Below are 14,801 nucleotides of genomic sequence, written 5' to 3' on the forward strand. Positions count from 1 at the left end.
AAAACCCTTGAAAGAAATCTCAAGGGAAGAGATTGAAAGCTTTGATTATATATTTGCAACATTTCAGGTGGGCCACAGATGGGCAGGAAGAGATTTTTCTCTATACCCCTATCCCTATCCATGGAAATTCGATTAAGTTCTTGATTTTCTATAGCCAACATTACAGAAACCCAGTGGAAATGAAATGGCCATGGAGAGCAGAAGCAGATGTATTAAGTCTCATTACATCAGAATGTGAAATAGAAGGTGTATAGCTGCAGTGACTCTGTGTGAACGAGATAGGGTCATGCCAGATCTGAGAATGATGTAGCACAGTTATTTTATATTTGGTACTTGCATCCCTTTCAGGAACAACTTACAGAAAGAATTCATGCCCTTAAAGGGAGATTTTTATAGATATCTCGTTCCCTTCTTGTTCTCAGGCTAAATGTAATGTCTGCAAAGCCACGTTCTTATTTTCTGGGACTGTGAATTTTAGGGGTAAGATTCTCTAAGCAATGTCTCTGCTTCTAGTTTTTTAGTGTCCCTGAAAACCTGTTTCCCTGTAGTAACTTTAGAGTTGTATATCAGAAACATCCACAACACTGAAAGGCAAATCTCAACGAGATAGAGCTCTTTGTCATAAATATTGCAAATGATTAATATTGTAAATATGTAAAGAGCTCTTAAAGATCAATAAGAAAAATATCAAGACTCTATTAATAAAATGGTAAAGAACATGAGTTGACAGTTCATAGAAGTAAAAATTCCAAGAAAGTATGAAAGAAAGGTCCACTCTTTCCAGCAAAACAAATGCAAAATAAAATGACAGTGAGATTCCTTTTTTAGCCTGTCCAAATTGGCAAAGATTATAATAGTGTTGATAGAACTCTCTTCTAATAAGGGGTAATTTTTCAATAACAAAGTACCGTCTGGGGAGGACACATTGGCCTGAAATGATCTCAGACAATGCTGGTATCAGCTGCTTATAGAGGTCACCTGATGAGAAGAAAGGAGGCAAACAAATTAAATACAGATTAAATAATTATTCCTGACATATGACTTCATAATTTCATGTCTGATATCATGTTAAGACTTCTAAAGATTACTTGAAAATACAAATCGCTATGTGGCTATATTTTGGTCAAAAAATAAGTTTTGTTTTTTTTTTTCTTTTCTTTAAAGGTAAGAAATAGGCAACAGATCTGTAGTAAAAGTTATGTGATTAGTATGCAAATAAAAAGACTAGTCGTTGAAGTAAGTCGTGAAAGCTTTGCGTAAAAGGTTGCATCTGTTAATTTTGTCTACCCAAACATCTCAGATTTAAGTATCTTGTTATTCCAAGAGAGTCTATTTCTATTTGTGGGTTTCTTATCCAATATCTTTGGTGGTCTATCAGCAAATTTTTATCATTACTTAAATGCAAAGTGTACATTTTTCAAGGCCTGCCTTTGGAAACTAAAAATAGGGAAAGAAATAGAGCTTGCTTAACAATATGAATATTCATTTTGATTTATATAATATGTAATGTTTACTTTTACTGTTAAAATGATTTGAGTGTTCAGGTTTTTTTCTTTTTAATGAATGAATATCACTGAATTTTAGAACTGAAAGGACCTAATCTAATCCATTTATACCCGTTTTCTGCCTTGATCTAGATGAGGTTGTCTAGAGTCAGGACAACGGTTAACCAGTCGTTGAGTTAGGCCTAGAACACCAGACTCCTGACTCTTCAGTTGAGTACATTTTTATGATAGCATATGTATCAGTAGCTGAGCTTTTATCACATTGAATTTATTTTCCCGTAAGTGTTGAAAGGCACAGTGAAAGCGATTATTTTCATATTGTTTGTGGTAAAAATACCCATGTAAATGAATGATCTTTGCAATAACAGTTTATGAAAGCTCATTGAGAACTTAGTCATATATCAGTTTTGGACTGTTCATTAGTCATATTTTTATATCTGTGAAAAAACTTCTAGGATTCCTCTTTTGGTTTTAATTAACAAACGCAATGATCTAGATTAAGTTTGTTACATTAAGAAAAATTTTTTTTGGTTTTTTTTTGAGGCTGGCTTGAGTCTTCGCAAAGTAAACAGACATGTAGATTTTCCACTGATGCTTGACTTAGCACCATTCTGTTCTGCTACTTGTAAGGTAGAGTATATTATTAAGATATTTAATTGTCTTGCAAATAATATGCTTCAGAATATCCTATGTATCGTTTATTAGGCCATGTCTTCCAATCTCCCTCCCACCCTCTCTCTCTCTCTCTCCCCCTCTCCCCCTCCTTCCCTCCCTTTCTTCCTTCCATTCAACATTTAACACACTATCACTTTTGTCTTTTGGGAGATAGAATAAGTTGAAAAGATGCATAAAGCATGAGTGAGACACGATGTTCATGAAGATCAGAGCTGCTTGTAAATGCTACTAGAATCAGATAGCTGCTGAGAGAAGTAAGCAGATTTTGTGCCCTCTCCTGTTCCTTGTGAAAGATGTGCTCAATTGACAGTAGTTTTAGCAGTTGAAGAGTTCTTTATCTTCTGTAAATCAATACACTAGTGCATTGTTTTTCATGCCATTTCATGTACACTACTGAGAATAGTGTACTTGTGAACTGAGTATGATACTTTAAAATTACTAATACTTTAATACTTAGATATAGAAAGCAAATTGGTTTATAATTGCTCATACTTGTATGTAAGAACTCTGTAGGTGAAATTGCTGACTTTGCTTTCCATGAGGGAACTACACAGTTCTAGGGTAACTAGCACGTCCTGCTCACAATTACTGGTTAGCAGTCTAGGATTTGTGGTACATAAACTTACTGAACTTAATACTTTCAATACATTGATCAATCAAAACAAAGTAACTTAAATGCAATTTTTCAGTGAATCCAATTCATCTGCTATACTAGCACTGTCAATTATTCACATTCAGTATTCATAGAATTTGATAGTGTGGTAAACAAAATATCTAGCAAGCTCTGTATTAAGCTTACAAAAACATATTTTTTAGAAGTACCTATTATGGAGAATTTCCAACATACACCAAAGTAGACAGAACAGTACAATGAACCTCTAGCACGCATCACCTTGCCTCCAAACCTTAGATATATGGCCAGTCCTGCCACATCCACATGCTCATCTACTTCCTCCTCTTATATTATTTTTTTTTCTCTTATGTTATTTTGAAGCAGGTATCAGACATCATTTCATTCATAAATCTTTTCCTATACGTGTCTCTAAAAGATAAGAATCACCCCTACCTTTTTAAACATAACCACAATACCACTTTCACACTAAGAAAATTAACAATAATTTTTTCATATCATCTAGTGTATATATTTCCAGTTGTCTAATAAATGAAATTTTCAAAATGAGTTAGTATCAAAGTAAGGACTACACATCATGATTGGAAAATATCTTTTAGTCCCTTTTAATATACAATGTCCCTCTCTCATCTCTGCCCCTTGCAATTTATTTGTTGAAGAAACTGGATCATCTTTCTGGTAGTTTCCTATAGTTTAGATTTTGATGACTATTCCTCTATCTTCTTTATTTCCTACAGATAGGTAGTTGGATCAAGAGAGGCTTGAACAGAGTCAGGTTTGATATTCCTCCCACTCCCGGTAAGGCTATTTCACAGGGAGTGTTCTTTTCTTTCATCAGGTGGCACATAATGCCGGTTGCCTTTCTGTGATATTAGCAACCAGTGTTGCTCAGCGAGTTCATTAAGAATTACAGAATGGTAATCCTGTAATTCTTTCTTCATTTATTTGCTAGAATACTTCTATATAAAGAGAAATTCCTTTCATCTATTTAGTTATCTTATGGTATAGTTCTTACAGAAAAGGCAGGGTAAATGCTCAGTTCTCTCCCCGTCCCCCTTTTAAACCAGTTTTCAGAATAATGAATTAATTCACTGTCATCCTCAAACAGTGATCAGTTAATTTATCATTATGAATTCATGGATTTAAACACATTAAATATATTTCAATTAACTGCACTTTTCTTTTAATTCGTGGTCTAGTACATTAGTCTAATGGGTCTATTGTTGGCTACTGAGAGCCACTTCAAGTTGGCTCCTGGGTTCTTTTGACATGACCCTTGTGGTTGCTCTCTGAGTGATTATGCCACCAGCTGGATATTCATTTGCTTAATTTTTAAATTTTCATTTTTAGGGATTGTTACTTAAATTAAAAATTTTTTGTTTAATAATTACATAAAATATTTATGTAGTTCCAAAGTCAAATGTATAAAACAAGGTAAATTCAAACAAGTGTAGTTTTTCTCCATGTCTGTTCCACCTGTTTCTTTCCTCCCTTTATAGATAACCATTTTTTCAAATTATTGTTTATTCATCTATTATTTTTTTAAAAATGTAAACAAATAGGTATATATATCTGCATCTCCCCTCTTTAATAATTATAGCTTACAATATGTATCCTTTTTTTCTACCTTATTCTTAACATTGTATCCTGGAGATTATTTCATAGTAGTATTTAGAGATAGTCTGCACTCCACTTTTCAAGCAGCATAGTACTCTGTTGTATGGATGCATTATAGTTTATTCAACCCATTCCCAATTTATGGACATTTGAGTCTACTCCAGTGTTTTGATATTACAAATAGTTCTGCAGTCACTAGTCTGGTACATGTCTTTTTACATATTGCTCATGTTCCTGTGAGATAGAATCCTAGAAAAAGGATCGATAAATCCAAGAGTTAATACCTGTGTAACTTAGCTAGATAACGTGAAATATCCCTGAATAGGGGTGTACCCCTTTGCATTCCCATATGAGAGCACTCTTTTCCCCACAGCCCAGCCAACAGAGAATGTTGTCAAGCTTTTGCATTTTGCTGGTCTAATACAGGTGGGAAAGTACGCCAGTGTAGTTTTAATATGCACTGCTCTTATTTTAAGCAGGACTTGCATTTGACTTAATTTTCCTTATAATAAGAGTTCACTAAATATTACTAATTAATTTGAGTTTTTTTTCTTTGTCTAAAAGAATGTAAGTGTGGGAGATAAAGTTCTCTATGGTCTCTATGGCGTAGTGGAACATAGTGGCTCAATGAGAGGAGGCCACTACACCGCTTATGTGAAAGTGAGAACACCCTCCAGGAAATTACTGGAACATATCACTGGAAAGAAAAATGTACCTGGTATGCCATCCTAAGTTTATTTTATTCTTAAAAACAAATGAATTCATTCTTCCTTTTCTGGAAGAGGTAAGTTCTTTCATGGATACTTCAAGTGGATTCACTTTAAGTGAGGAAAACCTTTAAGAGTACCTAGATAATCTTAAATATCATAAAACTGTACTCTTCAGGTCATGTGAAGTGACACCCAGTTTTTCAAGGTGTTAAGTCAGCGTGTGTTGCAGTGGAATAGCATTTTATTTAACAATACCAATAGTTTTTAAAGACATACCAGGTCCTCAGACTAGAGTTGGAGTTGAAAATTTGCTTCGGCAAACTAACTGTGTATTTTCTTCCTTCTCTTTTAATGCAGATGCACTTTACCTTGAATAAATAAATATTCATAAGACTATCTAATATTTCACTAGATATTTAAAGTAAATGATACTAATATTAACGCTTTGAAAGAGTTCATTTTGGAAGATGTTTAGCCCAAGAAGAAACAGCCTTATGCAATAAAGTCTAGCATTAGAGTTTGTGATGTGTTGTCATTAATGTAAAGTCAGAACATACTTATTGTAAAATTATATTTCTTTTTGTTTTGTTAGGTTTGAAAGAACCTGATAGTGAATCAGCAGGCCAGTGGGTCCATGTTAGTGACACTTATGTGCAGGTGGTTCCAGAATCAAGAGCACTTAGCGCACAAGCGTACCTTCTTTTTTATGAAAGAATATTATAATTATTTAATTGTTAATGGTAATGATTATTTAGATCACTTTTATTTAAATGCTGCAGTGATAACCATTATATGCAATGTGCCTTTGTAGTCTTTTCTGTAGGAATAGCATGTCCCTCAAATGCTCCTGAACATGTTTACCATTTTGGTGAATCCTTTTAAAGTAAATTAAATTTACTAAATGCTTTCAAAATTATATTCTTAAAATAAATGTAAACACATGTTTTTAAAAACATATTTGTCCTGGAAAAAAACCCCCAGAATTTACAGTAGTAGAGGAAACTCCTTTATAATGTGGCTTATTATTATAAGCATTCAGAAATGATGCTGGCTAAGTCAGATCATTCCTTAAAACAGTGTTTCCCAAATGTGAGTCAATACCACCTTTCTGTTTTCATATATATGTGTATATATGTCTCCTATGCGATTGTTTACTTATTATTTTTAAGCTTATTTTTTAGCCTTTTTAAACCATAGTCTTATTTTGAGCATATTCTACATTTTATGTGCTAGTTACATTTTTTTCTAATAAACATTAAAATAAATATATAACTAAAGAAAAGTTGCTCATTCATGTAGCACTTCACTAAAAATCATCTCAGGGCTATCCAGTGGTATATTACACTGCTGTGTGGGACACATTGCTATAACATATACTTACACAATTGGCCTACTGACCTTGTCATATTTTGTATGATTCAACCATATAAAAAGGTAGCACTGTAGCTTCAGTAATATGGATTTACAAATAATATACTGGTTAGCTTATTGCTTTGAGGTTTTGAGAACTGGAAAAATACTGAAATATTTTATCAACATATTATTTGCAGCCTATTCATGATGGAGTTGAGAATAATTTGCAAGTGATTAGCCAAAGTCAGAATATATTTATAGATAATTGTTACATGAAGAATTGGTAAATAGAAGTTGTTAATCCATATGGGACCATAGGATACCTTTGACATGTAAATTACCAAATCATATTTGTAAACGATAGAGAATTCTATTATTATTATGCTTAATAGGGAAATGTAATACATTTTCTAGTTCTGTAGATCAGTAAATATTAATCATGGTTTTGGGGTTTTGAGATCACCTTTTGTCTTTAGCAAGCATCATCAGTAAGTTCAAATAGGTTTAGTTTTTATTTTAATGGAGCATAAAGTTGGCATTTCGGATTTTCTTTTAAAATAATTAATAGCAAACATATGGTAGTTTTACCCCCCTAGAAAACAAATTATTAAGCTGTCAAAACTTGGCCTGAAAATGTTACCATTACTTAGGCTTAAATTTTTAAAAATTGACTACTTTGGTGTTACATTATTAAATCAAAACACATAACGGCATGGTTCAAGCATCCTAATCATGAGGGCTAATGAATGATAGTACAGGCAGATGCTGGGTAAGTGCCTGCTCCTAGTTCATCCTCCTCTTGTTAAGGAAGGATAAGAATAACGGCTGTAGTTAATGTGTGGAAATATTTAACGAAGACTCTCACCCTTCTTAATATTTAAGTATATGTAATATTATCAAGGTTACCAGTGCTGCCTTTTGATATATGGATGAATGGAATTGTGATTAGTGTTAAAGATGGTAATAATGTAAGAAATTCAGAGCTTAAAAATGTCATTGCATAAATTGTATTTTTAAGCTGTTGAAATTTCAATAATAGTGATTTTCTTGATTTTTAACAGTGAAATGATGGAGAAATGTATCTTTATAAGTTAACATGTAAACTCAGGTTGTGTCCTGTAAAAGGTAAACAGTGTTTAAAGTGTTTTCTGTTTAATTGTAATCTGTTAACATTGAAGACTTCAGTACCAGAGAGAGCAGTGAAATTTTTTGAAAACTATTAGTTAATCCTCTTTATTCAAGTCAGCCGTCTTGGTAATGACAATTACCATCCCCTCCCCCAAATGTAAATATTAAATTGTCTCATTTTTCTCCTAGAAAAGATACCATTAAGAGGCATGCACTTTTCATTGGATGGTCACCTGCTTCTTATTTCATTGATAGATGGATAGATGAAAGAGAGAAAGAAAGAGGGAAAGGAAGCAAGAAAGAAGGGAAAGAAACAAGACCATTCTTTTCTGTTGCCTCTTGGCTTATCCCTTACAGAGTTAAGTAGAGATGGTAAGTGATAGGTGAGGGCAAGAATCAAGGAAAGTGCCTAGTTCCTCTTTTCGTTGGATGCCAGGAAATGAACTAGTGCTAAATTTATCAGATTAGGAGATCTTTTAAGCTTTATTCTGAATACCAGTTAAGACTGATTTTTCATTAAGTGAGTGATGCATTGTAGCTTCAGAACATTACCTCAGTACTCAAATACTACAGTAGTTTTTATGCTTAACTTCACATTTATTCATTAAGTATATATTTATTGAACATCTACTAAGGGTCAGGCCCTGGGCTGACACTGTTTTAACATGTTTTAAAATGAAGAGGCCTGTGTAAGTTTTAGACATTATTCTAGAAGTAATAAGATGCTTTTATTTTCATTTCCACAGTGTTAAATGAGTTAATTCTGAAATCTGTTTTTTTATGGCCTAAAGTCTATGAATGCTTTGCTTGTCCAGGTCTGCTGGTAATGGAATAAATTTGATTTTGAGATCTAAGAATTTCCTAAAGATAGCTTTTGTAATAGAGAAAGTTAAGTTACACATGGATCTACATTTAAATTTTTGTTTTTATTTTGAATATTTCCAAAGCACATTTGCAGGGGTACTAAATTGTGAGCTACTTTAGTAACAGTGGCTTCCAGATGACCTCAGGAAACAGTACAAATCAGTGAGAATGTTTACAGATCCTCAAAACAACTACTATAGTGTTTGGCGAAATGAATTTAAGAAGTAAAACAGGAGTTCAACTAGCTTTATTTAGAAACTGGTTTATATCTAACCTCGGGTTCCCCTAGTTTTTCCGTGTTTAAAATGATAAATTTTTGACTATGTGCCAATTATGTGAATATTTTTGACATAACCAAATGTATGTTTATATTTAAGATTTTGTCATTTAATGTTTTTAAAACTGATGTGAAGGCCACCTTTTTGAGTGGCCAGGGAGAGTGGTGTCAGTTCTAAGAGCAGTTGATACCTGTTTTCTTATTGTAAATGTGCCAACAAAACTATTTTACTATGATATGTATTTAAGAGCTCTTAGTTTGCATGTTTGACTTTAGTCAATGATTTTATATGATTTCTGAATAAAATTTCCTGAGGATTAAGCTGTGAAGTATATCACCTTCATCTAATTGTTGAGGTATAAAATAGTATCTTGCCTACTTTTATTAAATTCATACTCATAATTTGTCTGCATGCTACCTGAAAAAATAAGCCTAAACCAGATATGTTAATGTGCAATAAAAGTGATTCTTTATATATTATCTGCTGCATTAAGAAAGACTATTTTTAGATATTTTAAATGTTCTGGTTCATGTAGAAATCCATCAATTCAAATCTATTTAAAAGATAGATGACTATATTTTTAATTTTGAGTAATATTGATTATATATCATTCCTACCATTTTATCTTTTTTTTGCAGTGTTTTTGGAAAATAGCTATGTAACTTATGGAGCATTATTTTGATGTTACTGTATAAACATGCATAAAATATTAAATTCATATTTACTTTATGTTTCAAGATTGGTCCTGGAGTTTTTTTCAATGCACATTATTGACAGAATATTTTGTGTACAAACACTGTATTTGCTTACTTAGCTATATTCAAAATATCCTTCCTATTTCAGGAGTTTATCATTTCCAAATAAAATATCTCATGGGCCTCTTTCATTCAGATTTCAGTGTCTGCCAAGGGTGAGTCTTCATCCTTTCAGATGTTTCTTTGAGTTTTTTAGGCAGGATAATTCGTTAGGAAACATTTTGTCTACCTTTTTGTATTCAACCTTTTTTAGGTCGTGACGCTCTTTGAGATTATAATGAATGTTATAGACCATCTTTCATATTTATTGAATATCTGCTGTGTGGTAGGCATTGGGGATACACCATTGACCATGGGAGATAGAAATCTCTCTAAGAAGTGAGGAAGTAGACATTCTAAGAAGTGAAGATTAAAGAAAAGATATTTCAAATGGTAAATGATATGGAGAAAAATCAAGCAACATTACCCACAGAGCCATATGGGAATTAAGGTCCATGGGATGAAGGATGTTCTAGGGATGAAAGGTGTATGACATTAGCCCTGATAGTCTCAAAGAGAAGCTATGAGTGTTGGAGGAAGTGGAGGGTTTTAATTCTGGGGCCCTCTCCTCACTCCTGCTAATGGGAATAGAGAGGCTGGGAAGGGAAATCTTGGCACTTACATCTTCTTAGAAAAATATATGCCCCAGATTTTTGTATGTAATTTCAGAGGCTCACAGACCCCCTGAAGCCATTTTCATACATTTTTTTAAAATTGCACTCAGGCAGAAATATCTAAAATGTTTGCATTCCCATATGTATTAGAATAGGCTGGGTTATGCTGCAGTAACAAATAACTTCACATCCCAATGGCTTAGCACAACAAAAGTTAATTTCTTCCTCACCCCAAATCCACTGTGAATCTGGTCAATCTGCAAAAGCAACTGTTTTCCAACCGGTGACTCTGTAATCCTGGCTGATTGTCTTCTGGCTCTATCATTTTAACGCCAGGCCTCTTCACTGGCAGGGGAGGAGAACACCAAAGGTCTTGCACCAGCAATTAAATTCTTCATCTTGGATGCGTCACGCACAACCCAGTGGCCCGAAGTAGTCACACTGGCCCTGCCTAATTACCAGGAAGGATGGGTAGGAAAGAGTAAGTCTCCCAGGGCTCAGAAGAAAAGGAGAATGGACTAGAAGTCTCTCACAGTCTACCCTCTGGTCACCAAATACTCAGCTATTCTTTCTACACGTGGAACACAGCGACTCCCTTTTCAAGAGAAACAGCCCCAAAGGACCATCCGCCATTCCAGAACCAGCCTCTTTGGAAGTGCTGTCAGGTCTGGATGTTGCTCCCACTGGTCTGGAGACCCAGGAGCCAAAAGAATATGTTCTGTTTTCCACAAACTTACTGTACAGTGGTGAAACCAGTGGAACTATAACCACAATAAACACTCTAATTCAGAAAGGGGAAGAAGAATGGAGATACCGTCAATCTCTTACCCTGGGCATGGGGAATGTTCATTGTTAGACCTTTCCTCTATTCCCTAAGAATTCCCTTCTCCACTGTTCTCTGTGACTCCAGACTTCACCCCTTGGAAGAATCTTTATTTATTTATTTATTTATTTATTTATGGCTGTGTTGGGTCTTCGTTTCTGTGCGAGGGCTTTCTCTAGTTGCGGCAAGCGGGGGCCACTCTTCATCGCGGTGTGCGGGCCTCTCACTATCGCGGCCTCTCTTGTTGCGGAGCACAAGCTCCAGATGCGCAGGCTCAGTAGTTGTGGCTCACGGGCCCAGCTGCTCCGCGGCATGTGGGATCTTCCCAGACCAGGGCTCGAACCCGTGTCCCCTGCATTGGCAGGCAGATTCTCAACCACTGCGCCACCAGGGAAGCCCGAATCTTTTTTTTATTATCCTCCTTGGCTACATCTGAATGGCTGTTGAGGAATATGCCATCCTTGGAAGTTGCACAGCTTTTTTTCAATCTGTTTCCTAGATAATTGGGGGCTGAAGTTGTTTGTTTGTTTAAAGTTTGGAATAGTCACAATTTCTGTTAGCCAAGGCTTATGGTTTCTTTTCCAGTACAACTCTTAAAAGCTTAGTAGGCCTCTGTTTCTGGTCAGATTTATATGCCAGTAACCATACCTTTTTTTTGAGACAAGTAGTTCTTGGGTTGGTTGTATTTCTTTGATTTCCTACCTCCCTACCTCTCTCCTGACCTTATGGCAGGTACCTTCTGTCTATAAGCTTTGATGGGAGAGCCATCCTCTTAACCACATTTCCATCCTTAGGTTTTTTTTTGTTTTCCAAGTGAGAAAATAATTAAGGTTACCTTAATTACATCCTTAATTAACCCACTGAAAATTTCCAAAATAACTATGATGTTTACACCCTTAGTTATGATCTTTGCTGCAAGGCTGAGTTTTAATGATCCTTTGTCATTTAAAGGCTTTCTCAAGTTTATCTCCTATTGCTTGGAGTTGAAAAACACAAACATGTGAGGCTCAAATTCTGTTTGCCTCTATTCCCTCGTGTCAGCTTTTACAAATCAACCATTCCTCTCTGAGCTCCACTCTTATAATACCGTGCCAAATGCATCCAATAGTACCCAACACACTTATTTTTCAACTTCTTCCCCTAGCTCAAAAGTCAGTAGGTACATTTTCTGCCTCCCAGGTTATTGGGGGTGACAGTGATATTAAATTTTTTACCATTGCATAATGTGACGTCCCTGTTTCTAGCCTCCAATATTAGTTTCCTATGCATACCAACCAACCTCTAAGCTAATGCCACATATTTTCAGTTCTTTGAGCAGCACCCAACTCCTGTTACCAATATCTATATTTGTCAGGATAAATTAGGCTTATGCTTTATTAACAAATGTCTCCAGAATCTCAGCAACTTATTTTGTGGTCATTGCAAAGTCTTTCGTTGATTTGGGGCTCTTTCTGGCCACTGTTTCCTATAAGGGAACTCAGTGATCGTGGCTGACAGAGAATATACCAACCTGTAGCTGCCCCTTTATCTGCCTGTAGAATTCTTGGTTGATGTGACAATGCTTACAGTTCTTGTAAGCTTAGGTCCAGAAATAACTGTCATCACTTAACCCACAGCCCACTGGCCAGAAGTAATTCACTGAGTACTACCTAAACTTTAAGGAGGCTTAAACCTTCTGTGTGCTGTAAGTCAGTGGAGAATCAGATATTGGTGAATACTAATAATGTCTACTACATCATACAAGTGACTTAAGTATAGAAACAGTAGTTTGAATCACAAAAGATTTTTAAGTAAGAATATGCCAGTCAGTGAACATAGTAGGTGTACCTTACTTTCTCCAATCTGGTCTAAATGGTCATTACAAGCATAAAGCCCAGTTTGGTCCATTGTATTTTTGGGTTTTTTTCTTAACTTATTTTATTGAAGTATAGTTGATTTACAGTGTTGTCTTATTTTCTGCTGTACAGCAAAGTGATTCAGTTATATATTTGTGTAAATTCTTTTTCATTATGGTTTATTACAGGATACTGAATATAGATTCCCTGTGCTATACAGTAGGATCTTGTTTATCCATTCTATATATAATAGTTTACATGGTCCATTGTTAAATAACTGAATTATTATTGTATGTCCTCCTCATATTTCATTATGACACATATTCTCACTACTTTCTAGGAGATGCTTAAGTAAGAATTAAAAGAGTTGTAATTTATTAAGAATTTAAACAGTTGTTTTAAGAATTATTATTATTGAAGAATTAAGGGCTTCCCTGGTGGCGCAGTGGTTGAGAATCTGCCTGCCAATGCAGGGCACACGGGTTCGAGCCTTGGTCTGGGAAGATCCCACATGCCGCGGAGCAACTAAGCCCGTGAGCCACAACTGCTGAGCCTGCGCGTCTGGAGCCTGTGCTCCGCAGCGGGAGAGGCCGCGATAGTGAGAGGCCCGCGCACCGCGATGAAGAGTGGCCCCCGCTCGCCGCGACTAGAGAAAGCCCTCGCACAGAAACGAAGACCCAACACAGCCATAAATAAAATAAATAAATAAATAAAATTAAAAAAAATTAAGAGTTGTAATTTTTAATAATTTGCTTGTAGCGTATTAGCTTTATATACTTTTTAATCCTCCATTGTAGTTCTATTGTGGTAAAGTAGATGTAACATAAAATTTACCGTTTTAACCATTTTTAGGTGTACAATTCAGTGGCACTAAGTACATTCACACTGTTGTACAAATATCACCATTTCTAGAACCCTGTCCTCATCCCAAACAGAAATTCAGTGCCCATTAAATAATAACTCCCTCTTCCTCTCGTCCTCCAACCCACAGCAACTGCTATCTGTCTCTATGAATTTGCCTATTCTAGGGACCTCATAAAAGTGAAATTATACAACATTTGTCCTTTTGTGTCTGTCTTGTTTCACTTAGCATAATCTTTTCAAGGCTTATCCATGTTGTAGCATGTATCAGAATTTCATTCCTTTTTAAGGCTGAATAATATTCGATGGTATGTATATACCACAGCTTTAAATAATTTTTAATTAGATAAGTTTCATACATACAGCATTATAATTCAACATCTGTATACACTACAAAGTGATCACTACCACAAGTCTAGTTACCATTAAATAATTTTTATTCTTAAATTTTAAGATGGATGTGATATGGAACGTCATAACACCTTTAAGGTTCAGATCTCAAGAAGTAGGAATATTTCTTAATTCTGTTTCTTTTCCACATCTCATTTAACTTTTTTCCACTTTACCTTAAGGATAACTTGTTTTCATAATAATGCAAAGTACTAACTTGAATATATCCTCCCCTTCAAACACTCTGCAACGAAGGCAAGTTAATAAAAAATTTAACTTACAAAGCGCCCTGATTGTTAGTCATAGACAGCAGATTGCTAAGACTGGCAAGATGGCAACTGTTAACTGCACTTTCTAATCAAGGTGCAGAATGACTAGACTGCAGCAGCTCGTGTACACGATAGCTGCTCAAATAGACACTTTAACACAAAAATACATTGCGAGAAAGTCTGGTGTTGAAATACATGTAAGTGCCTGATGTCTCCTTCGAATCCTAAAGTTACAGGGAAATCCTAGGTAAAAGTAATGAGGGAAAGGAAAATATGGGACTGTAAAACTCATTTCCTGGTCTGGCAAACAGTGATTGCTGAGAGTGCCTCATTAAACTGGCAGAAGGAACAAACGTGAGTTATTTAATAATTCTCTCATTCGACAAATGGAGAACTTTCTGTATGCTAAGCAGTACGCTGGCCAGCTGGAGAACAGAGATGGGAAAAACAAAAA

General features: G+C 35.2%; 1 protein-coding gene across 14 annotated transcripts in view; it reads left to right on the forward strand.

Moving 5' to 3' along the window:
* The window catches only part of USP45 (ubiquitin specific peptidase 45), a 65,154-nt gene extending 55,656 nt beyond the window's left edge, over window positions 1–9,498 (forward strand). For 8 of the 14 annotated variants that reach the window (XM_082475161.1, XM_082475176.1, XM_082475175.1 and 5 more), the window contains 3 exons: window positions 2,049–2,135; window positions 4,993–5,146; window positions 5,731–9,498. In XM_082475161.1, the coding sequence (XP_082331287.1) occupies window positions 2,049–2,135; window positions 4,993–5,146; window positions 5,731–5,861 (372 nt within the window). In that variant the 3' untranslated portion in view covers window positions 5,862–9,498. The other 6 variants (XM_082475177.1, XM_082475164.1, XR_014267500.1 and 3 more) reach the window with 5 other exon arrangements.
* Window positions 9,499–14,801: the final 5,303 nt, after the last annotated feature.

Source organism: Balaenoptera physalus, assembly GCF_965194825.1.
Source record: "Balaenoptera physalus genome assembly, chromosome: 9".
NCBI lineage: Eukaryota > Metazoa > Chordata > Mammalia > Artiodactyla > Balaenopteridae > Balaenoptera > Balaenoptera physalus.